Source organism: Symphalangus syndactylus, chromosome 4 (assembly GCF_028878055.3).
Source record: "Symphalangus syndactylus isolate Jambi chromosome 4, NHGRI_mSymSyn1-v2.1_pri, whole genome shotgun sequence".
Lineage (NCBI taxonomy): Eukaryota > Metazoa > Chordata > Mammalia > Primates > Hylobatidae > Symphalangus > Symphalangus syndactylus.
Genome location: NC_072426.2, coordinates 112,616,756 through 112,641,791, shown reverse-complemented (window position 1 = coordinate 112,641,791; position 25,036 = coordinate 112,616,756). Strand labels below are relative to the sequence as shown.

The 25,036-nt window shown below is 40.3% G+C and overlaps 1 protein-coding gene across 8 annotated transcripts in view; it reads left to right on the top strand.

The window, feature by feature from the left end:
* Positions 1-25,036, top strand: part of ELF2 (E74 like ETS transcription factor 2) — a 132,229-nt gene that overhangs the window by 30,761 nt on the left and 76,432 nt on the right. For all 8 annotated transcript variants that reach the window (XM_055275936.2, XM_055275938.2, XM_055275934.2 and 5 more), the window contains 2 exons: positions 17,361-17,445; positions 18,994-19,231. In XM_055275936.2, the coding sequence (XP_055131911.1) occupies positions 19,160-19,231 (72 nt within the window). In that variant the 5' untranslated portion in view covers positions 17,361-17,445; positions 18,994-19,159. The remainder of the gene's footprint in view (positions 1-17,360; positions 17,446-18,993; positions 19,232-25,036) is intronic.

Genomic DNA, 25,036 nt, shown 5'->3' with positions numbered 1-25,036 from the left:
CTTGATTCATGACACAAATAATAGCTCAAGCATGGCAGTTGCCTATTTTTAATAATATAACAAACACATGAATCCATCATTCCACGTGAGAACTCGAACCTTGACAAGAACTCACATCAGATTTACCCATGTGGGCCTTAATACAAAACAGAATTTACATTGCCTATGTTTTAATTAGTAGGAATCCCCCAATCCCCACCTTTTTTGGAGTGGGAGAGGCAAATAACTTTTGCTAGTCTCTTGATTTTCAGCCTTGTTTTGGTTTATATTGTTAGAAACCAAACAATAAAATTTAAACAGTTTTGGTATAGTCAAAACTAATTCTTTGCTTTTTGCTTTCAGTGTCTCATCTAATAATTTTTTCTTAATTGTGAGTTCATTAAGATATTCTATATTTTCTTCTAATTTTTAGGGACATTTCATATATTTAGATCTTTACTGTATCTGTAATTTGTGATTGATGAGAGGCAGTAATTAAAAATTTTAAATCTTGTGTGGCCAATCATTTGTACCCGCACAATTTATTAAATAGCTCTCTTTTTCTTTCATTCATTTTTTTTTTTTTTTTTTGAGATGGAGTCTCGTTCTGTCGCCTAGGCTGGAGCGCAGTGGTGCGATCTCGGCTCACTGCAAGCTCGCCTCCCGGGTTCACGCCATTCTCCTGCCTCAGTTTCCTGAGTAGCTGGGACTACAGGTGCCCGCCACCAAGCCTGGCTAATTTTTTTGTATTTTATTTAGTAGGGACGGGGTTTCACTGTGTTAGCCAGGATGGTCTCAATCTCCTGACCTCGTGATCCACCCGCCTCAGCCTCCCAAAGTGCTGGGATTACAGGCATGAGCCACCACGCCCAGCCAGCTCTTTTTCATTGATTTTAATTTACCTCTTTCCTGTATTAAGTTTTCAATATGCATGGGTCTTTTTCTGGGCTCTATATTGTGTTCCATTGGCATATTTGAGTATATCTACACCATTACCTTATTGCCTAGTTAGTATAGACTAGAGCAGTTCTTGAGGAGGGTCTTGGCTGACTTTTGCCCTTTGCTTATTCACATATATATATATTTTTTGAGACAGGGTCTCACTCTGTCACCCAGGGAGGACTGCACTGGTGTGATCACGGCTTACTGCAACCTCAATCTCCTGGGCTCAAGTGGTTCTCCCACCTCAACCTCCACAGTTGGGACTACAGGTGTGCACCACCACGCCCAGCTAATTTTTTTTTTTTTTTTTTTTTTGAGATGCAGTTTTGCTGTTGTTGCCCAGGCTGGAATGCAATGGTGCGATCTCGGCTCACTGCAACCTCCGCCTCCCGGGTTCAAGCAATTCTCCTGTCTCAGCCTCCTGAGTAGCTGGGATTACAGGCACCTGCCACCACGCTGGGCTAATTTTTTGTATTTTTAGTAGAGACATTTTGTATTTTTATTAGTATTTTTAGGGGTTTTACCATGTTGGCCAGGCTGGTCTCGAATGCCTGACCTCAGGTGATCCACCTGCTTCGGCCTCCGAAAGTATTGGGATTACAGGCGTGAGCCACTGTGCCTGGCCACGCCCAGCTAATTTTTATATTTTTTATAGAGATGGGGTTTCACCATGTTGCCCAGGCTGGTCTCAAGCTCCTGGCCTGAAATGATCCACCCACCTCAGCCTTTGTAAATGCTGTGACTAGAGGTGTGAGCTACTGTGCCTGACCCAGATACATTTTTTTACTATCTTTGTCAAGATTTTTGTAAAACCCTCTTGGGGTTTTTAACTGGAAATACATTGAATTTTTTGATAGATTAATTTGGTGAGAATTGACATCCTTAAGATAGTGAGTATACCTACCTATGAACATGGTATTTGCCCATGTAGAATTTTTTTCAAGGAATTTTATGATTTTCTTTATAAAAATCATATATACCCTTTTGGTTAGATTTATTCTTAGGTTTGTAGTTTTTATGGCTATGGTAAATGATACTGTTTGGTTTTTTATTTTTATTTGTATTTGTTTGAGACGGAGTCTCACTCTATCACCCAGGCTGGAGTGCAGTGGTGCGATCTTGGCTCACTGCAACCTCTGCCTCCTGGATTCAAGTGATTTGCCTGCCTCAGTCTCTCAAGTAGCTGGGACCACAAGCGTGTGCCACCACGCGTAGCTAATTTTTGTATTTTTAGTGGAGGTGGGGTTTCACCATGTTGGCCAGGCTCGTCTCGAACTCCTGACCTCACGATCTGCCTGCCTCAGCATCCCAAAGTGATGGGATGACAGGCATGAGCCACAATGCCCAGCAATAAATGATATTCTTTTAAAAAATTATGCTTTGTTGCTGGCCTATAGAAAAACAGCTGATTTTCATCTATTGATTTATGTTGAGAGACTTAGCAAACCCTCTTATTTCTTCTGATATCTGAAGACTATTTTAAATTTCCCATGTAGATAGTATATTTTACGTGTTGCATCATTTCTTCCTTTCCAATTCCTACGCTGTTTATTTGCTTTTCTTACCGAATTGGTTAGGATTGTCAGTACAAGTGTTGAATTAAGTGGTAATTGTAGGTAAATTTGTTTGTTCTCAATACTGGGAGAAAGTTTAAAATATCTTGTTTTTGAGTCTTGGTTGAATTTTTTTCTTAAATTTTAAAAGGATGTTGAATTTTATGAAGACATTTGTACCGCATCTACCAAAATGATGTAGTAGTTATCTATTGCTGCATAACAAATTACCTAAAACATTTTGTTGGTGAGGATATGGAGAACTGGATGTCTTCAAATGCTGCTGGTGGGAATGTGAAATGGTGTAGCCACTTTGGAAAAGCTTGTCATTTCCTCAAAATGTTAAACATACAGTTACTGTGCTCTAGCACTTCTTCTCCTAGCTATATATGCGAAAGAAATGAAAACATTCACACAGAACATATGTCTTGTGCATGAATTTTCAGAATAGCATTCACAATGGTAAAGAAAAAAAAGTAGTTTTTTGGGCAGTTGACCAGGCTGATCTCAAACTCCTGACCTCATGATCCACCTGCCTCAGCCTCCCATAGTGCTGGGATTACAGGTGTGAGCCACTGCACCTGGCCTATTTCTTTTTCTTATCTAATTCCTTTGGCTAGAACTCCTAGTACTATGTTGAATGAAAGTGGTGAAAGTGAGGCCAGGCACGGTGGCTCATGCCTGTAATTCCTGCACTATGGGAGGCCTAGGCAGGCAGAGCACCTGAGGTCAGGAGTTTGTGACCAGCCCGGCCAACATGGTGAAACCCCGTCTCTACTAAAAATACAAAAATTAGCCGAATGTGGTGGTGGGCGCCTGTAATCCCAGCTACTCAGGAGGCTGAGGCAGAAGAATCACTTGAACCCGGGAGGCGGAGGTTGCAGTGAGCCGAGATCGTGCTACTGCACTCCAGCCTGGGCGACAAAAGTGAAACTCCGTCTCGGGAAACAAACAAACAGAAAGTGGTGAAAGTGGGCATCCTTGCTTATTCCTGATTTTAGATGAAAAGCTTTCAGTTTTTCAAGGTTGAATGTGGTTTTTGCTGTAGGTTTTTCACATATGGCTTTTATTTTGTTGAGGTAGATTCCTTGTATTCTTAGTTTGTTGAGTGTTTTTACCATGAAAGGGGTTGAATTTTGTCTAGTGCTTTTTCTATATCAATTGAGATGATCAGGTGGTTTTTTTCTCTCATCTGTTGATGTGGTATATTACATTGATCCTTTTTTTTTTTTTTTTTTTTTTTTTTACATTGATCCTTTTTTTTTTGAAATGGAGTCTCACTCTGTCACCCAGGCTGGAATGCAGTGGCATGATCTCGGCTCATTGCAACATCTGCCTCCTGGGCTGAAGCGATTCTTCTGCCTCAGCCTCCCAAGTAGCTGGGACTACAGGCATGCGCCACCATGCCTGGCTAATTTTTGTATTTTTAGTAGAGACCGGGCTTTCACCATGTTGGCCAGGCTGGTCTCAAACTCCTGAACTCAGGTGATCCACCTACCTCTGCCTCCCAAAGTGCTGGGATTACAGGTGTGAGCCACCAAGCCCAGCCATTGATCCATTTTTATGTGTTAAACCATCCTTACATTTCAGGAATAAATCCTGCTTGATCATGGTTACAATCTTTTGGTTGTTTAAGAATGTATTGTTGGCCAGGCGCGGTGGCTCACGCTTGTAATCCCAGCACTTTGGGAGGCCGAGGCGGGCGGATCACGAGGTCAGGAGATCGAGACCACGGTGAAACCCTGTCTCTACTAAAAATACACAAAAAATTAGCTGGGCGTGGTGGCGGGCGCCTGTAGTCCCAGCTACTCGGAGAGGCTGAGGCAGGAGAATGGCGTGAACCCAGGAGGTGGAGCTTGCAGTGAGCCGAGATGGCGCCACTACACTCCAGCCTGGGTGACAGAGCAAGACTCCGTCCCCCCCCCCCAAAAAAAAAAAAAAAAAAAAGCATGTATTGTTTTGTGAATTTTTCAGTTTTACTTATGTTATGGATTTCTAACTTCATCCCATTATGATCAGAGAACATAGTTAATATGTCTTTTAAAATTTATTGAGACTTAATCTGTGACCTAACATATGGTCTGTCATAGAAGATGTCCCTCATACCCTGAGTAGAATGTGTATTCTGTTGTTGTTAGAGTGTTCTGTATATGTCTGTTAGGTCTAGTTGGTTTATGGTGTTATTTAAGACCTCTCTTTTCTTTTTCTTTTTTTTTTTTTTTTTTTGGGACGGAGTCTCGCTGTCGCCCAGGCTGGAGTGCAGTGGCGCAATTTTGGCTCACTGCAGGCTCCGCCCGCGGGGTTCACGCCATTCTCCTGCCTCAGCCTGCCGAGTAGCTGGGACTACAGGCGCCCGCCACCTCGCCTGGCTAATTTTTTATATTTTTAGTAGAGACGGGGTTTCACCGTGTTAGCCAGGATGGTCTCGATCTCCTGGCCTCGGGATCTGCCCGCCTCGGCCTCCCAAAGTGCTGGGATTATAGGTGTGAGCCACTGCGCCCGGCCAAGACCTCTCTTTTCTTAGCTATTTTCTGTCCGGGGTTCTGTTCGTTATTGAAAGGAGGAGTATTGAAGTCTCCAACTATTGTTGTAGAACTGTCTATTTCTCTTTTCAATTCTGTTAGTTTTTGTATCATATTTTGATGGTCATTAGGCATATAAATGTTTATAGTCATTATATTTTGTTGCTTTATTGTACCTTTTATTAATATATAATGTCTTTTGTTTCTTTAAACTTTTTTCATTTTAAGTCTATTTTGTTTAATATTCGTATAGCTACTCCTGCTGTCTTGTGCTTATTATTTGTGTGGAATATCTTTTTCCATTCTTTCATTTCCAGTCTGTTTGTTTCTTTCTTTTTTTTTTTAACTTTCAAGTTCAGGGTACAAGTGCAAATTTGTTACATAGGTAAACTTGTGTCATGAGGGTTTGTTTTACAGATTATTTCATCATCCAAGTACTAAGCCTAGTCCCCATTAGTTGTTTTTCCTGATTCTGTCTCTCCTCCTACCCTCCAACCACAGAACACCCCCGGTGTGTGTTATTCCCCTCTATGTGTCCATGTGTTCTCATCATTTAGCTCCCACTTATAAGTGAGAACATGTGGTATTTGGTTTTCTCTTCTTGTGTTAGTTTTCTAAGTATAATGGCCTTCAGATCCATCCATGTTCCTGCAAAGGCCATGATCTCATTCTTTTTTATGGCTGGATAGTATTCCATGGTTTATATGTACCATGTTTTCTTTATCTAGCCTATCACTGATGGACATTTAGGTTGATTCCATGTCTTTGCCATTGTGAATAGTGGTGCAGTGAACATACATATGCATGTGTCTTTATAATAGAATGATTTATATTCCTTTGGGTATATACCCAGTAATGAGATTGCTTGGTTGAATGGTATTTCTGTCATTAGGTCTTTGAGGAATCACACTGTCTTCCACAGTGGCTGAAGTAATTTACACTCCCACCAACAGTGTATAAGCATTCCTTTTTTCTCCACAGCCTCACCAGTATCTGTTATTTTGTGACTTTTTAACAGTAGCCATTCTGACTGGTGTTAGATCATGTCTTATTATGGTTTTGATTTGCATTTCTTTAATGATCCACGATGTTGAACTTTTTTTCATATCGTTGTTGGCCGCATGTATTCTTTTCAGAAGTGTCTGTTCATGTCCTTTGCCCACTTTGTTTTTTTGAGACAGTCTCGCTTTGTCACCCAGGCTGGAGTGCAGTGGCGTGATCTGGACCGCAAACTCCACCTCCTGGGTTAAAGTGATTCCCATGCCTCAGGTACCCAAGTAGCTGGAACTACAGGCGTGTGCCACCACAGCTGGCTAATTTTTATATTTTTAGTAGGGATGAGGTTTCTATATATTGACCAGGATAATCTCGAACTCCTGGTCTTAAGTGATCCACCTGCCTTGGCCTCCCAATCCTGGCGCTGTGGGAGTGCCTGGCCTGCCCGCTTTTTTATCAGGTTTTTTTTTCTTTTATATTTGTTTAAGTTCCTTGTAGATGCTGGATATTAGATCTGTGTTGGATGCATAGTTTGTGGAATTTTTCTCCATTCTGTAGGTTGTCTGTTGTTGATAGTTTATTTTGCCATGCAGAAGCTCTTTAGTTTAATTAGATCCTATCTGTCAATTTTTGCTTTTGTTGCAGTTGCTTTTGGTGTCTTTGTCATGAAATCCTTGCCCTTTCATATGTCCTGAATGGTATTGCCTATGTTGTCTTCCAGGTTTTTTTAGTTTTGGGTTTTCCATTTAAGTCTTTCTCCTCACTTTGAAAGGATGGTTTTGTTGGATATAGGATCCTTTGTGGGCAGGTGTTTTCTTTCTCTTTTTTCTTTCTTTATTTTTTATTCCTTTTTTTTTTTTTTTTTTTGAGATAGAGTCTCGCTCTGTCACCCAGACTGGAGTGCAGTGGCACAATCTTGGCTCACAATCCGTCTCCTGGGTTCAAGGGATTCTCCTGCCTCAGCTGCCCGAGTAGCTGGGACTACAGGCACGCTTCAGCAAGCCCAGTTAATTTTTTGTATTTTTGATAGAGATGGGGTTTCATCATGTTGGCCAGACTGGTCTGGAGCTCCTGACCTCAGATGATCTGCTCACCTTGGCCTCCCAAAGTGCTGGGATTACAGGTGTGAGCCACTGCATTCGGCCGTATTTTTTATTCATTTTTTGAAGACAGGGTTTTGCTATGTTGCATAGGCTGGGCTTGAACTCCTGGGCTTAAGTAATCCTCTCAATTCAGCCTTCTGAGTAATGGACAGCAGGTGCCCGCTACCTCTATTGGCTGCAGTTCTTTTCTTTTAGCAATTTGAATATATTGGCCTACTGCCTTATGGCCTCTAAAGTTTCTGATGAGATATCTACTGATAATCTTATTGTGTAACCCTTGCATGTGATAAATCTTTTCTTTCTTGCTGCTTTCAACCATTTCTCTTTGTGTTCAGTTTTTGAAAATTTGATTATATCATGTGTTGGTGTGGGTCTCTTTGAATTTATCTTACTTGGAGTTTGTTGAGCTCCTTGGATGTTTTTATTAGGGTCTTTCATCAAATTTGGGAGGTTTTCAGCTAATATTTCTTCAAATATTTTCTCTGCCTCTTTTTTTTTCTCCCTCTGAGACCCCCAAAATTCATATGTTGGTTAGCTTGATGGTATCCCACAGATCCTCTAGGTCTTTTCAGTCTTTTTCCAATCTTTCTTTGTTTCTGTTCCTTACACTCAGTAACTTTTAGTATCTGTCTTCAAGTTTACTTATTCTTTTCTGCTTGCTCAAATATGCCTTTGAATTTCTCTAGTGAATTTTTCATTTCAATTATACTTTTCAGCTCCAGAATTTCCCTTTGGTTTCTTTTCAGATTTTCTGTTTCTTTATTGGTGTTTTAATTTTGTTCATATATTGTTTTCTTGACTTTCCCCACATCTTTCTTTAGTTCTTGGGGCATATTTAAGATAGTTGTTTTAAAGTCTTTGTGTAGCCATCAGATGTTTTTCAGGAACAGTTTCTGTTGATTTATTTATTTTTTCCTTTGAATGGCCCATCCTTTCCTGGTTTTTTGTTTGCCTTATGAGTTCTTGGAGAAAACTGGACATTTGAATCTCATGTGTTACTCTGGAAATAGAGTCTTCTTCTTCCCCAGGATTTGCTGTTTTTTGTTATTGTTATTGTGTTTTTATTGTCTTTGGTTCTTTAAAAAAAATTTCAATCACTTTTGGGGTACAAGTGATTATTGGTTACATGAATGAATGGTATAGTGGTGAAATCTGAGATTTTAGTGCACCTGTCACCCAAGTAGTGTATATTGTGCCCACTGTGTAGTCTTTTTATCCCTCACCTCTACTCTTACCCTCACCCTTCTCCATAGTCCATTATATCACTCTGTATGCCTTTGTGTACTCAGAGCTTAGCTCCCACTTATAAGTGAGAACATATGGTATTTGGTTTTTCTTTCCTGAGTTACTTCACTTAGAATAATGGCCTCCAACTCCATCCAAGTTGCTGCAAAATACATGATTTTGTTCTTTTTTATGGCTGAATAGTATTCCATGGTGCATATATACCACATTTTCTTTGCTCATTGATCGACAGCCACACAGTTAGTTACAAATCTTTGCAATTGTGAATTGTGCTGTCATAAACCTACATGTACAGATGTCTTTTTGATATGTTGACTTTTTTTCCTTTGGGTAGATACCCAGTAGTAGGATTGCTGGATCAAATAGTAGATGTACTTTTAGTTCTTTAAGAAATCTCTGGCCGGGCGTGGTGGCTCATGCCTGTAATCCCAGCGCTTTGGGAAGCTGAAGCGGGTGGATCACGAGGTCAGGAGATCGAGACCATCCTGGCTAACATGGTGAAACCCCGTCTCTACTAAAAATACAAAAAAATTAGCCAGGTGTGATGGCACATGCCTGTAATCCCAGCTACTCGGGAGGCTGAGACAGGAGAATTGCTTGAACCTGGGAGGTGGAGGTTGCGGTGAGCCGAGATCGTGCCGTTGCACTCCACCCTGGGCAACAAGAGTGAAACTCCATCTCAAAAAAAAAGAAAGAAAGAAATCTCTGGCCAGGCGTGGTGGCTGACACCTGTAATCCCAGCACTTTGGGAGGCCAAGGCAGGTAAATCATGAGGTCAGGAGTTCAAGACCAGCCTGGTCAAGATGTTGAAACCCCGTCTCTACTAAAAATACAAAAAAAAATTAGCTGGGCACAGTGGCAGGTGCCTGTAATCCCAGCTACTTGGGAGGCTGAGGAAAGAGAATCGCTTGAACCCGGGGAAAGGAGGTTGCAGTGAGCCGAGATCGTGCCACTGCACTCCAGCCTGGGCGACAGAGTGAGACTCTGTCTCAACAAAAAAAATTTCCATACTGTTTTTCATAGAGGTTGCACTAATTTACATTTCCACCAGCAGTGTATAAGTGTTTCCATTTCATCAAGTCTATGCCAATATCTATTGTCTTTTGACTTTTTAATAATGGCCATTCTTGCAGGAGTAAGATGGTGTGTCATTGTGGTTTTCATTTGCATTTCCCTGAATGACTAGTGATATTGAGCACTTTTTCATTTGTGTGTTGGCCAGTTGTATATCTTCTTTTGAGAAATGTTTGTTCATGTCATTTTCCCACTTTTTCATGGGATTATTTTTTTTTTCTTGTTGATTTGTTTGAGTTCCCTGTGGATTCTGGACATTGGTCCTTTGTTGGATGCACAGTTGCAAATATTTTCTCCCATTCTGTGGGTTGTCTGTTTACTCTGATGATGATGCTGATTATTATTTTTTGCTGTACAGAAGCCTTTTAGTTTAATTAGGTCCCATTTATTTATTTTTGTTTTAGTTGCATTTGCTTTTGGGGTCTTAGTCATGAATTCTTTGCCTAGGCCAATGTCCAGAAGAGTTTTTTTCTAGGTTATCTTCTAGGATTTTTATGGTTTTAGATCTTAGATTTAAATCTTTGATCCATCTTGAGTTGATGTTTGTATAAGGTGAGAGACAGGGATCCAGTTTCATTTTCTACTTGTGGCTAGCCAGTTTTCTCAGCACCATTTATTAAATAGGGTGTCTTTCCCCCAATTTATGTTTTTCATGCTTTGTTGAAGAGAGTTGGTTGTGGATATTTGATTTTATTTTTGGATTCTTTAATCTGTTCCATTGGTCCATGTGTCTGCTTTTATACCAGTACCATGCTGTTCTGTTAACTATAGCCTGGTATAATTTGAAGTCCAATAATGTGATGCCTTCAGATTTGTTCTTTTTGCTTAGGATTGCTTTGGCTATTCAGCCTCTTTTTTGGTTTCATATGAATTTTAGGATTTTCTTTCTCTAAATCTGTGAAAAATGATGTTGCTGTTTTGATCAAATTTGTATTGAATCTGTAGATTGCTTTAGATGGTATGGTCATTTTCATGATATTGATTCTTCCAATCCAAGAGCATGGGATGTGTTTCCATTTGTTTGTGTTATCTATGGTTTCTTTCATCAGAGTTTGTAGTTCTTCTTGTAGAGCTCTTTCACCTCCTTGGTTAAGTATATTCCTAGGTATTTTATATATATTTTTGCAGCTGTTATAAAATGGATTGAGTTCTTAATTTGATTCTCAGCTTGCTCATTGTTGTTGTATAGCAGTGCTACTTGATTTGTGTTCATTGACTTTGTAACTTAAGATTTTACTAAATTCACTTATCAAATCTAGTAGTCTGGAGGGAGGAATCTTCAGCATTTTGTAGGTATACGATCGTATCATCAGCAAATAGCGATAGTTTGACTTCCTGTTTTCCAATTTGGATGCCCTTTATTTCTTTCTCATGCCTGATTGCTCTGGCTAGGACATAAAGTACTATGTTGAAAAGAAGTGATTAAAGTGAGCATCCTTGTCTTATTCCAGTTCTCAGGGGGAATGCTTGCAACTTTTTCCCATTCAGTATGATGTTGACTATGGCTTTGTCATATATGACTTTTATTATTTTGAGATAATTCCCTTCTGTGCCTTGTTGGTTGGGTATTTTTATCATAAAGGGATGCTTGATTTTATTGAATGTTTTTTCTGCATCTATTGAAACAATCATGTGGTTTTTGTTTTTAATTGTTTATGTGATATATCACATTTATTGACTTGCATATGTTAAACCATCCCTGCATTCCTGGGATTAAACCCACTTGATCATGGTGTATTATCTTTTTGATGTGCCATTTGATTTGGTTAGCTAGTATTTTGTTGAGGATTTTTACGTCTGTGTTCATCAGGGATATTGGTCTATAGTTTTCTTTCTTTTTGTTATATCCTTTCCTGGTTTTGGTATCAGGGTGATACTGACTTCATAGAATGAAGAACAGGTTGCTTCCTTGATGTGGTGCTGTCCCCCTTCCCCTAGGAGTAGGAGTCCCTGAGAGCTGGACTACTGTGAGTACTGCTGCTCCTCTAGCTGCCCAGTGGGGCTGCCACATTCCAGGCTGATTCTGGGGAATGTCTTCAAGGGATCCAGTGATGTTATCCGTCCTCAAGTCTCCCAGCAATGTGTACCAGCATCACCTCTTACGGGGTAACAGGGGAATGACATACATTGTGAGATTCCTTGGTTGTAAATAGCCATAGTGCGTTGGCTTTCTTAAATGCTGGTTGTAGTATTAATAAACTGGTCATGTGGACAGACTCAGGACATCCTGGTTAGCCACGGTACTGCAGACAGTGCTGATAGCTGAGGTCATGCATAAGTTTTCTCCTTCCTGGGTGCAATGTTATTTTACCTGTAGATGCTGTAATAAACTGTGTCTGTTGGCCTCCAGCCAGGAGGTGGTGCTTGCAAAAGAGTGCCAGCTGTGGTTGAACAGGTGGGATTTGTGCTTGTCCTGTGTTACCCATGGGAGGTATTTTGGTTTATCAGATGATGGGTGAGGCCATAGAGCTCGCCATAGAGCTCCCAAAAGTTTCTCTTTTGTGTTAACCTACCAGGGCAGGTGGAGGGCAAAGCCAGGTGGGGGCTTCGTCAGGCAGGCCTTCTCTTTGGCTCTGCATGTGTGGTGTAAGCACAGACCCATGTTGGGCTTTTGGAGCCATTCCCTGGCCACTGGAGTAACGTTCCAGGAAAAGGCTTAGCTGCCTCTACTTCACAGAAGAGTTCATGCAAGGAGTGGGGAGTAGCAGGTGGGAGTAAGTCTCATCCAGCTCCTCCTACACACTTGGCAAGGCAGGTCTCTCACTCAGAGTGTTCACTAGCAGCAGCTAGCTAAATTCCAAGCTGTTTACATACAGGAACCTGAGCTTTCAGGCCACGCCCCTTTTCATCCACTGGCAATGCCAGAGCACCCAACTCCTGTGTCTGTGGTTACAGCACACTTCCCAGTTGTCCGCCCAGTTCAGCCAAGGCAGTTCATTCCCACTTGAGATTATATTTTGAATTTCAAATTGGGAGCTTCTTTCAACCTGCAACCACTGCCTGAGTTAGTTGGCAGAACTTTGTGAACTCTCCTGTGACATAGAATCAGGAATAGCTTCCCTTGGTTTGTGTTGGAGACTGGGAATATGCACAAGGCTCTTCCCGCCCCTGGTCCTTCTTGTATATTCTCCACCGCTCCCTATGTCAGTTTTAGCACTGGGTGGGGTTAAAGCCTTCCTCTGTGGGCCGGATTTCCAGTTTTCATAGTGGGGGTGTATACTCTGGAGGTAATCTCTCTCCGTCTCACACTCTGGGGACTTACAGTTTTTTACATGGCTCATGGTGTAGACTGCAGCCTGCCCCTTCTTTCAAAGGATCTGTGGTTTCTTTCCATTTTTCCATTAAGTTCCTGCATTGCTTCTTTGAAAAAAGTTCACAGTTTGTGTCTCTACCCGCTATTTTTTCTTTCCAAGTGGGAGAGGCATGCCAACACTGCCTCCAGTCTACCATCTTGGGGAGGGTGGGATTTTTTTTTTTTAATTAAAATTTAAATTTTTGTAGGCTGATTCTGTGGCAAGAATCAGCCTAAGGTGTGTTTAAGGTCTTCTCAGGTCTTTTCTGAGCCTGGGCATGTGTGGTCACTTTCCACATTTTTCCATATATATAGTTTTTGAATGTGCTAGTCTTCATTTTATTTTTTATTTTGAGACAGAGTCTTTCTCTGTTGCCCAGGCTGGAGTGCAATGGCTCGATCTTGGCTCACTGCAACCTCCGCCTCCCAGGCTCAAGCTCCTGCCTCAGCCTCCCGAGTAACTGGGATTACAGGTGCCTGCCACCACGCTGGGCTATTTTTTGTATTTTTAGTAGAGATGGGGTTTCACTATGTTGGCCAGGCTGGCCTTGAACTCCTGACCTCAAGTGATCTGCCCACCTTGGCCTCCCAAAGTGCAGGGATTACAGATGTGAGCCACCGCGCCCAGCCAAATGTCCTAGTCTTCAGTGTGTGGCTCTCAAAAGGGAAAAAAGAGTAAAATGGGGTTTGCTGGCCTTTTAAATCCCCTAGAAGTGACTTCAGCCAGAGGGGGAGAGGCTTGCAACAGTGAAGGGAGGCATAACAATAATATCTACTCATTTCTTTGTGTGCTTCTCTGTGATCAGAAACAATAATCAGTGATCAGAGCACAGATCTCTGATATTTGGAAAATAGTCCTTTTTGCTTACCATGGCCCTCACAAGTTGCATGCATACTGTTCCAGGAACACATGCACAGCTGTCTACCCTCGAGTTGGGGGAATGGGTAGCTGTTACTGTGCTGAGAGCTAGAATGACTGAAATTAACCACAGTTTATTGTCCAAGCCTTCCCTTGGAGGTTGTAAGCCTTTAGTATCTTCCAGAGTTCCAAAATAATTACATTAGGTAGATTCTGCCAGTGCAGTTGTTGTCTAAATAGGGATACAGATTCCTGGTGCATCCTACTCCATCATCTTCTGAGAATCCTCCAGCCTGGATTCATTCTTGACTTCTTTCTCTCATACCAATCAATCCACATCAATTTTGCTTGCAAATGTCATCCTTTTATCTGCAAAATATATCTAAAGATTGACCACTTTTTTTTTTTTTTTTTTTTAACTGAGACAAGGTCTCACTCTGTCACCCAAGCTGGAGTGCAGCAGTGAGATCTTGGATCACTGCAGCTTCAACCTGCCCAGCGTCCCGAGTAGCTGGGACAAAGGGGTGTGCCATCACGCTTGGCTATGATCACTTTTCACTACCTCCAGAACTACCACTCTGGTCCCAGCCAGTATCACTTCTCATCTAATTATGGGTTGGTGCAAAAGTAGTTTGCATTACATTAAAAGTAATGGCAAAACTGCAATTATTTTTGTACAACATATATTATTGCAGCCTCCTAACTGACCCGTTTCTGCTCTTGTCCCCTTGTCTGTTCTCAACCCAGCATCTGAATGATCCTTATAATAATCAGATCATCTTTTTGTGTAAAACCTTTCTTCTCTCTGAAGTCAAAGTCCTTACAGAGGACCTACTTGGCTTCCTTCCCTTACCTTTCTGTCCTCTTCTTCAACTATCCTTTCTTCCTCTTGCTCACTGCACTTCAGCTGTATTGGGTCCCCTTGCCGATCCTTTAACTAGTCAGGCATACATCCTCTTGAGGGTGTTGAATTTCTTTTGACTAGAAGGCTCTTCCACCAGGCATTGCCACAACTCACTTCCACTTTTCGGTTTTTACTCATATGTCACTTTTTTAGTGAGTCCTTATCTGACCACTCAATCTGAATTGGCTGCTCTCCCTGCCAAATAATCCCTATCTCTTTGGTTAATTTAACTCCTTAGCCTTCATCACCATCTACATGTATGGTATACTATTTTAATTTTTTCTCTCTCCTCTGCAGTGTAAGATCCATAAAAACAGGGACTTCGCCTTTTTTCACTACTGGGCCCGGGCACCTAAAATTGTGCTATCATATAATAGTGCTCATTTAGTATTTGTTGTGTGATTGAATTAATGAATGGAGTACTTGGGTTATCCTGTCATCAGTGCTTAGTATTTATGTATACTTTATCTAATTTCAGTGAAGTAGAGGCAATAAAACATCTAGTAGACAAATCTGAAAGAGAGATTTGAGTGAAGCTGTAGGAGTAGATTTCATACCTTAGAAAGAGTGTAAAGAATCTGAAGAGAAAAGGACTAGGGATGGGATCCTGGAAACACCCACCTGTAGGTTGACCAGAGAGCAGCACTGTCCTAAGACTTCACTAACTGGGAACAAAAGACCTGTGCTTTAAAGGTCCTCATATGGCCTTCATCCAGCAGCTACACCCCTACCCATAGAGTGAAGACTTTGGGAGGGCCAAGGTGACTAGACTAGTCTACCTGGTCTCTTTCTAGATCAGTGTTTGAATATTTGATCCTAGAATTTCCTGCCCATGTGTCCCTTCACAACTCTCTTCTCTGATTCTTTCCTCTCTCGACTGTACAACACATATGGGATCCCCTGTGTTTAAGGGATGGCCAAGGAGCAGCTGTTTGCAGTCAGGTGACCAGAGCTTGGACCTGTAGGCTTTATATATGTGTGCATATGAAGTTCTTCGTAGTATAAAGTGGAGCTAAAAGTGGGAAGAGAAAAGGAGTTGGCTGCAGATGAGGGGAAAGGGGTATGGACTTTCCTTCCTATGTCCCTACATAACATGAAGGGAGCCTGAGAACTCAAAAATAGAACTTGGCCTTTCAGGTTATTATTAGTCAAGATAGGAGGGTGGAATAATAATTTAACAGCTTGATTTAGAACTTTTAAAAATACTTAGACACATGGTATGTAGGCTTCCATTTGTATTCTTGTCCCAGGCCCCTTGAAAATGAGGGTTGAGCCTGCAAGAGGGAATTGAAAGGGAGTAGCCAGAGAGGGAAAAGAAAAATTCAAGGTAGAGTTTCAAGAAGGGAGTGATTAACAGTGTCAGATGCTTCAGAGGCATCAAGTCCTATGAAGACAGAAATGTATCCATTGGATTCTACAAGCAGAATTTAGTAAAAGTTTCAGTTGAATGGGGATGGATGCCAAACTTTGATAGAAGGAGGAGTACTTGAGAAATCAGAAAGTGGAGACAGAGTATAAAATATAAAAGATTTCTTATCTAGAAACTTACCTGAGAAAGGAAGGAACTGGAGCAGTAGCTGGAAGGGTATGCAGGATAATGGAAGAGGACTTTTTTTTTTTTTTTTTTTTTTTGGAGACAGGGTCTTGCTCTGTCACCCAGGCTTGAGTGCAGTGGCAGGATCACAGCTCACTGTGGCCTCAACCTCCTGGGCTCAAGCGATCCTCCCACCTCAGCCTACCAAGTAGCTGGGACTACAGGTTTGCACTACCAGGTTCGGCTAAGTTTTTTATTTTTTGTAGAGACAGGGGTTTCCCTATGTTGGCCAGGCTGGTGTGGAGCTCCTGGGCTCAAGTGATCCTTCCACCTCCCTCTCCCAAAGTGTTGGGATTACAGGCCTGAGCCACCTTTCCCAGCCAACTTTTCTACTTTTAAGATGAGAGGATCTTGAAAACGCTTACATGTTGAGGGAAAGAAGTCCAATGGTAGTAAGAGATGGTTAAGGAAAAAGGGAATAATTGATGGAACAAGGCCTACGATCAAGTGCTTAAGTCAGTACATTAGCCTTTGAAAGAAGGACTATTTGAGGAGGCTTTGGAGTTAGAAGTAGGGTTTGGGGTGTTTGGATGGGTGCTGATGCTAAGTCGGTGGGGTGAGATAGCAGGAACATGTCTAATAGTGACTCAGGAGGCTGAGGTGGCAGAATCACCTGAGGCCAGGAGTTCAAGATCAGACTGGGTAACATAGCAATATCTTATATTTAAAAATAAAAGTAAAAAATAAGAAATACTGACCTGAGCATGGTGGCATATGCCTATAGTCCCAGCTCCTCAGGAGGCTGAGGCAGAAGGATAGCTTGAGCCCAGGAATTTGAGGCTGCAGTGAGCCGTGATCTCACCACTGCGATCCAGCCTTGGTGACAAGAGTGAGACCTCAACTCTAAAAATTTTTTTTCCTTAAATATTGTTTTATAGTAGTTTTTTGGGCTAGTCCTATTTTTCAAACTTGATTTTATACTCCTGGGGAGCAGGGGTTATACCTGTAGCCACTTACTAAGAACCTGTTATTAGAACTTGCCCAGTGGAGAAAAAAAAAAAAGAAGAACCTGTTTGAAATGCAGCCCATAATATGGAGCATAGGCTTCATACGTTGATTCTGTCCTCACTCAATAGTTGTTGTGTAGTGGTGAGTTAAAATTTTAAGTTTGATAAAAACTTCTGATTTCTCAAAAACCTAGAAATAATTTATTATATTCCTTATGTGAATGTGTGACATATGGCTTTGGAAGTGATTTGTTTTATTAAGTATTTACTATCTCAATCACATCTATTTGAGCATAGTGCTTTTTAATATAATTATATTAATATTGTCTTTTTTCTCCTCCCGCTGGTAGTTCCAAAGAACTACTGGTTCAGATTTTAGCTCTTCCCAAGTTGTGAAAATAGTGAAGGATGCTTAGACTACTTAACATACAAACTGTAAGTAAAATTTATTTCTGCTATTATTATATATATTGGGAATAGTACCTTATGTGGTGATAGTATGATGGGACTGTGGAATTTTATTAATTTTTCTTCTTAAGATACAAAGACTTTCTATTCCATTTTATGTTTATAAGATCAAAAAGGAGGCTAATAGTACTGATCAGTAAGATGAAATTTCTGCTTTTTTTCAGGTATTTCATTTTATTCTAGAAGTTTCTGGAAATTCTTTATTATTTTATTTCCATATCTGTATATTGCCAGCAGGCAAACATAATACAAGGGCATAATATTAATGGAATGATTTATGGGAACTATATACTTTGTCTTCAAATATGCTTGATTTTTCTGCATTCTTTTTGACATGAAAAATTCTGTTAGTAATAAATCTCTATACTTCCTCTGTATGAAAAATTTTGCATACATGAAATCAAATAAAATATTTTTTTAAGAGTAATTTAATGCATAAATCCGATGATATAGGAAGGGGAAAAAATGTAAGAGGTTAAGAAATTACTTGAAACCATTTGCTATATTGCATCTTGAACTAATATCAAAACAATTGAGGAAAGTATGATAGAACTAATATCAAAAAAATTGAAGGAAGTATGATAAAATAATATCGAAGGCATTCCAAGTGGTAACTACTTTATTTTTAAACTACTTTATTTGAAAATATAAGCAATTCAAATGAATCTGTCTTACATACATTTCCTGTATTCAAAGTGTGAATACAAAATGAGATTGCTGCCATAAGCAAAAGACAGTTCTGATTGTTCAAACAAACCAGATGAGGCAAAGAAGAAGAATGAAATATTTAAGAATCAATAATCTTTTGATTTGTTAAATAGGCAAATAGTTTTAAAAGTTTTCTCAGTCTGGCACATTTTATGTATTAAATGAATAAGAGATCTTTAACATTTCTAGAAACTAACGTATTTCAGGAATAAAACAACATCTTTATAAAGGGAGAAAGTTACAACTTTTTTTTTTTGAGATGGAATCTCGCTCTGTCGCCAGGCTGGAGTGCAGTGGCGCCATCTTGGCTTACTGCAGCCTCCACCTCCTGGGTTCAAGCGATTCTCTTGCCTCAGCCTCCCGGGTAGCTGGGATTACAGGCACGCTTCACCATGCCCAGCTAATTTTTGTATTTTTAGTAGAGGTGGGGTTTCACCATGTTGGCCAGGATGCTCTCGATCTCTTGACCTGGTGATCCGCCTGCCTTGGCCTCCCAAAGTGCTGGAATTACAGGCGTGAGCCACTGCACTTGGCACAGTTATAACATTTTATCTCCTAGAATATGAATATCATAATACTACCTATGTACAATTGCTTGTTAAGAACTTATTCAGTATGTTCATGAACTTGATTACTAACTCTTAAGAAGTAGAATGTTCATTACTGCCCTCTTTTGACACGGGGATGTAGAAGCCTATCTTCTTTTTCTTAGTTAAGTGTTAAAATTAGATTGCAAAATAAGTTATGCTTTATTTATGTCCTTCCTGTAATTTTTAAAATAACTTTTCAAATTCTTCCTCTTTTTAGGCTTTCTGGTTAATCATCTTTAGAAGACTGGATTTCTGGATATCTACTCCATTCCATCTCTATTGACTTTTAAAACATGATAATGCAAACCTATAACACTGGCAACCATCAGTGAACCTTTAATTTCATTGATTAATAGCGTTTGAAGCTTCCTCAGGGAATAACAATGACATCAGCAGTGGTTGACAGTGGAGGTACTATTTTGGAGCTTTCCAGCAATGGAGTAGAAAATCAAGAGGTTAGGCATTCAATGAATTACATTTCTATTTTCTTCATAGAAATTTGTGCATGAACTAATTTTGAAATTAATAGGAAACAGATATTTGAGAGTAGAAATGTACAAAGCATGAAATTATACATGTACATGTTGTGTATCCTTATATAATTTAGGTAACAGAAGGTCAAGGAAGGTACTGCAGGGCTCACGTGAATTGTTGGAACACACATATATTAGAATGAACTTGGAGGGAGGAAAGAAATGGAAAGAACACTATAGTATTAGTTGAGAGTTAAATTTAAATCCCTCATAAAACCCATTGTCTTGGATTATACGGTAAGGTATATACTATGCCCAAATACCTAAATTAGATTCATTCTAAGTTAGAATTTTGTATGTGCTGTACTTATTATCTTTGTTTCTTGATTATTTTATATCTAAATCAGTGTGGAGATCCATTGTATTTTAATCTCATATAAACACGAATTTAGATAATTAGTATGTCAGAAAATGAATTCAGGTTTTGAAATTTTATGCATGTAGGATTTTGAATCATTAGCATATTTGGTTATTTTGTTATTGATAACATTGAAGAATTAGATGAGAGTAAAAAAATAACAGTAGTAGAAATACAGGGGCTTCTAGGTCCTGGCTTCTGTTCTCAGCATTCAGTAAAGAGTGAATATTGGGGCCGGTCGGGCGGTGGCTCACGCTTGTAATCCCAGCACTTTGGGAGGCCAAGGTGGGCAGATCACCAGGTCAGGCATTTGAGACCATCCTGGCTAACACGGTGAAACCTGTCTCTACTAAAAATACAAAAAATTAGCCAAGTGTGGTGGTGGGCGCCTGTAGTCCCAGCTACTCGGGAGGCTGACGCAGGAGAATGGTGTGAACCTGGGAGGCAGAGCTTGCAGTGAGCTGAGATCACACCACTGCACTCCACCCTGGGCGACAGAGCGAGACTCTGTCTCAAAAAAAAAAGGTGGGGGAGGGGGGAGGGATAGCATTAGGAGAGATACCTAAAGCTAAATGACGAGTTAATGGGTGCAGCAAACCAACATGGCACATGTATACATATGTAACAAACCTGCACATTGTGCACATGTACCCTAAAACTTAAAAGTATAATAGTAATAAAATTAAAAAAAAAAGAAGGAAAAAAAGGAAAAAAAGTGAATATTGGAAGGGATCTAATTATAATTCAATAGCTGTCATAATAATGGACAATATTTGTTCAGAGCTGAGGTGGGAAAATGGAGTTTTCTATATTTTAAAAAAAAAATCTGTTTTCTCTATTTCCTGTGAAAGATGCTGCATTACTTGTGCTTCCTACCAGTATAACGGTAGAATGGCATGTTTGAGAAACAAGTTAGGACATCATTCTGTGTGTTCTGTAGTCTGGATTCTTTTTTTTTGCCTCTTTGGTGTCTGCTCATTTTTCTAAGATCCAGATCAGCTATGGGCAAATTCACTGGGAACAGGATAAAGTGAAGGTCTTCTTTTTCTTTTCTCAGTGGACTCAAAAACTCTTGTTTCTTTTGTATTCAAATCCAAAACTGGTACAAAGTCCATTAAGAGAAGCCACAGCTGCAGAACATACTGTCTTCCCATCGTCAATGTCTTATTTCTTCCCTCAAGATTCACTTTCTGTATGATCACCTCCAGGAATGACTCAGCAAAGACGTTAGGGATTGGGGAACTGCCATCCCCTCCTAGATTATCCAGACCAAATACTGCTTTTTCCGCAAATGCTTTCTCCTGCCATATAGTTTTGCTCTGTTTTAACCCTATGAGGGGAGCCACCAAAAGCAATAGGCAGAATATCTTTACCTTGTGTTGATTAAAAGATATCATTAATATGGGGAAAATGAGGACAACAGTTTGTTTCTGGAATACTGCTTATATTTTTCTTCCTTTGCATGGAACTTCAGTGTTCACGGCCAGGAGAACTTATCGTGGAAGAAATAATCTCATAAGTGAAATGACTTTACCAAGTTATTATTGACTAGTAATTTATGTGGTAGTCTTACAGGGTGATCACATTTTATAAAGGAAGTCAGAAGAAGACTATATCCTTTTTTTTTTTTTTTTTTTTTTTTTTTTGAGATGGAGTCTCGCTCTGTCATCCAGGCTGGAGTGCAGTGGCGCGATCTCGGCTCACTGCAAGCTCCGCCTCCCAGGTTCACGCCATTCTCCTGCCTCAGCCTCTCCGAGTAGCTGGGACTACAGGCGCCCGCCACCACGCCCGGCCAATTTTTTTTGTATTTTTAGTAGAGACGGGGTTTCACCGTGGTCTCGATCTCCTGACCTCGTGATCTGCCTGCCTCGGCCTCCCAAAGTGCTAGGATTACAAGCGTGAGCCACCGCGCCCGGCTGACTGTATCCTTAATGAGCATGTCAGGTAGTGTGGCCCTAGAGTAGGGCAAACTATTCTGGGGAGTTTTTTGTTTATGCTACATAAGTGGCCACTTATTTTCATTCATTTTTTCCTTTGACTAATACTAATTCACCACTTAACTGTCTATCAAGTACTTTTCTAGGCACTGGGGATAAATATTTCAGAAATGTTATGAAAAATAATTCAGGACTAGAGCTGGATAGAGAAGTTGGTAGGGAGTACTTTAATTAGGGCAGCCAAGGAAGGTTTCACCAAAGTGGTGACATTTTAGTTTAGAGCTAAATGAGGTGAGGGGTGGGGCAATAGAAATATTTAGGGGAAGAGAATTGCGGGAAGAGAGAAAAGCCACTAATACTGGAAACATGGTTTGATTTTACAAAGGGAGATTTGAGAATGGTGGTACTTGAAAGATAGATTTTTGTCTTAGGAGCAGCTTTTCAGGAATGTTTCATTCGTATGTGTATATATATATTTAGAATATATATACTATCATACATATACTACTTTATATATATATAAACCACACAGGAGACCCCCATTTCCATATTGGGGAGACTAAGGCAGATGGATTTCTTGAGCTCAGGACTTCAAGACCAGCCTGGGCATCATGGCAAAACTCTGTCTCAAAAAAAATTTAATAATTTAATACTGAGAGAACTATTGGGCCTGGTGTGGTGGCTCATACCTGTAACCCCTACACTTTGGGAGGCCAAGGCAGGATGATCACTTGAGGACAGGAGTTCAAGACCAGCCTAAACTTTATATATATATAAAGTAGTATATGTATGATAGTATATATATTCTAAAATGTAGAATGAGATGAAAACTGACCTGTCAAGATTTTGTAATCAGAGTCCCAGAACCTAAAGAAAAAATAAATATTTAAAAAGTGGTAGGTATCTGGAGTTTTATTATCACTATTTTTAGGCTTTCTTTGTAACTTTTCCCGTGATTATAAAAGTAATACATTTAATACAATTAGGATTATTCTGTTTCTGAAAATGATGCCCCAGAATAGTAAACTATAATGAGTATAGTTGCAAAAATTATTTTTCAAAATAGTAATAAATATATAAAATGTAGTCATATATTTAAAAATTCAAACTACCAAATATGACTTAAATATATAGGGATAATTTAATAATTTAATACTGAGAGAACTATTGGGCCTGGTGTGGTGGCTCATACCTGTAACCCCTACACTTTGGGAGGCCAAGGCAGGATGATCACTTGAGGACAGGAGTTCAAGACCAGCCTAAACCACACAGGAGACCCCCATTTCCATATTGGGGAGACTAAGGCAGATGGATTTCTTGAGCTCAGGACTTCAAGACCAGCCTGGGCATCATGGCAAAACTCTGTCTCAAAAAAAAAAAAAAAAATACAAAAAACTAGCCAGGCATGGTGGCATGCACCTGTAGTCCCAGGTACTTGGGAGGCTGAAGTGGGAGGATTGCTTGAGCCTGGGAGGTAGAGGTTGCAGTGAGCCATAATGGTGCCACTGCACTCCCGCCTGGGTGACAAACAAACAAAAACAATGAAAAAACAAAAAAGCAAAACCAAAAAACTAGCAGTCAAATCTGGCAGTGTATAAATGGTAGGATGCCATAACCATTTTATTTTTTTTATCCCATGAAGGTAAGTTTAATGAATCAAGTAATTCACCATATCAACAGGAGTGAAAGAGAAAAATTAGGTGATTATATCAGCAGTTACAGAAAACCCATTTGCCAAAAATTAACACCTATTCATTATACAAACTCTCTAAACTAGCAATAAAGGGCAATTTTCTCAGCCTGGTAAAGTGAATCTGTGAAAAACCCACAGGCAACATCATACTTAATGGTTGAGAGCAAGGCAAGGATGTCTGCCCTAACCACCTTTATTCAACATTGCACTGGCAACATTACCACAAGGCAGCAAGAAAAATAAAAGACTCACAGCTTTGAGAAGTAGTAAAACTGTCTTTATTTCTAGATGATATAACTGTGTACCTAGAAATTCCTATGAAATCCACACAACTATTAGAACTAATAAATTTAGAATAGCCAGAGGGTATGAGGTGAGTGTATAAGAAGCTATTATTTATATATACTAGCAATATACAATTGGAAACTGAAGCAATACTATTCAATAAAGCATCAAAAAGCAGCTGGGTGCACTGGCATGTGCATATAGTCCTAGCTACACTAAAGGCTGAGGTGAGGGGCTTACTTGAGCCCAGGAGTTCAGGTGCAGCTCAGGCAAAATAGTGAACCCCCTCTCTTAAAAAACAAAAAAAAGGTAGGGAAAAGTTTAATGAAATATATAAAAGACCTCTATACACTGAACTATAAATACTGTTGAGACACATTAAAGACCTGAATAGAGAGATGTACCAAGTTTATGGATTGGAAGACATACTGTGGTTAACAACAGAGTTGAAGGGCTTACACATCTGATTTAAAGACTTTATATAGCCGGGTGTGGTGGCCCACGCCTTTAATCCCAGCACTTTGGGAGGCCGAGGTGGGCGGATCACGAGGTCAGGAGATTGAGACCATCCTGGCTAACACGGTGAAACCCCCTCTCTACTAAAAATACAAAAAATTAGCCAGGCGTGGTGGCGGGCACCTGTAGTCCCAGCTACTCGGGAGGCTGAGGCAGAAGAATGGTGTGATCCCGGGAGGCGGAGCTTGCAGTGAGCCGAGATAGCGCCACTGCAGTCTGGCCTGGGCGAAAGAGCGAGACTCCGTCTCAAAAAAAAAAAAAGACTTTCTATAAAGCTGCACTAATTGAGGCAGTGTGGTATTGGTGTGCCAACAGACATGTAGATCAATGGAACGTTAAATACATATAAAAATAATCAATATTATTAACTATCAGGGAAATGTAAATTAAAACCACAAGGCGATCCAACTAAACAAACAGAATGAGGAAAATTGATGAGAGTAATACCACACGTTGGAAAGGTTAAGGAGCAGCTAACCTCTCATACATTGCTTCTAAGAATGTAGGCTGGGCGTGGTGGCTCACGCCTGTAATCCCAGCACTTTCGGAAGCCGAGGCTGGCAGATCATGAGGGCAGGAGATTGAGACCATCCTGGCTATTGCAGTGAAACCCCGTCACTACTAAAAATACAAAAAATTAGCCGGGCGTAGTGGCGGGCACCTGTAGTCCCAGCTACTCGGGAGACTGAGGCAGGAGTGGAGTGAACCCGGGAGGCGGAGCTTGCAGTGAGCCGAGATTGCGGGAGGCGGAGCTTGCAGTGAGTGGAGATTGCGCCACTGCACTCCAGCCTGGGGACAGAGCAAGACTTCGTCTCTCCCTCCCCGCCGAACAGAAACAAACAAACAAACAAACAAAATATATATATGTAAAGTAATATAACCACTTTGGAAAATTGAGTACTTTCAAAATTAAATATACAATTGCCATATGATCTGGT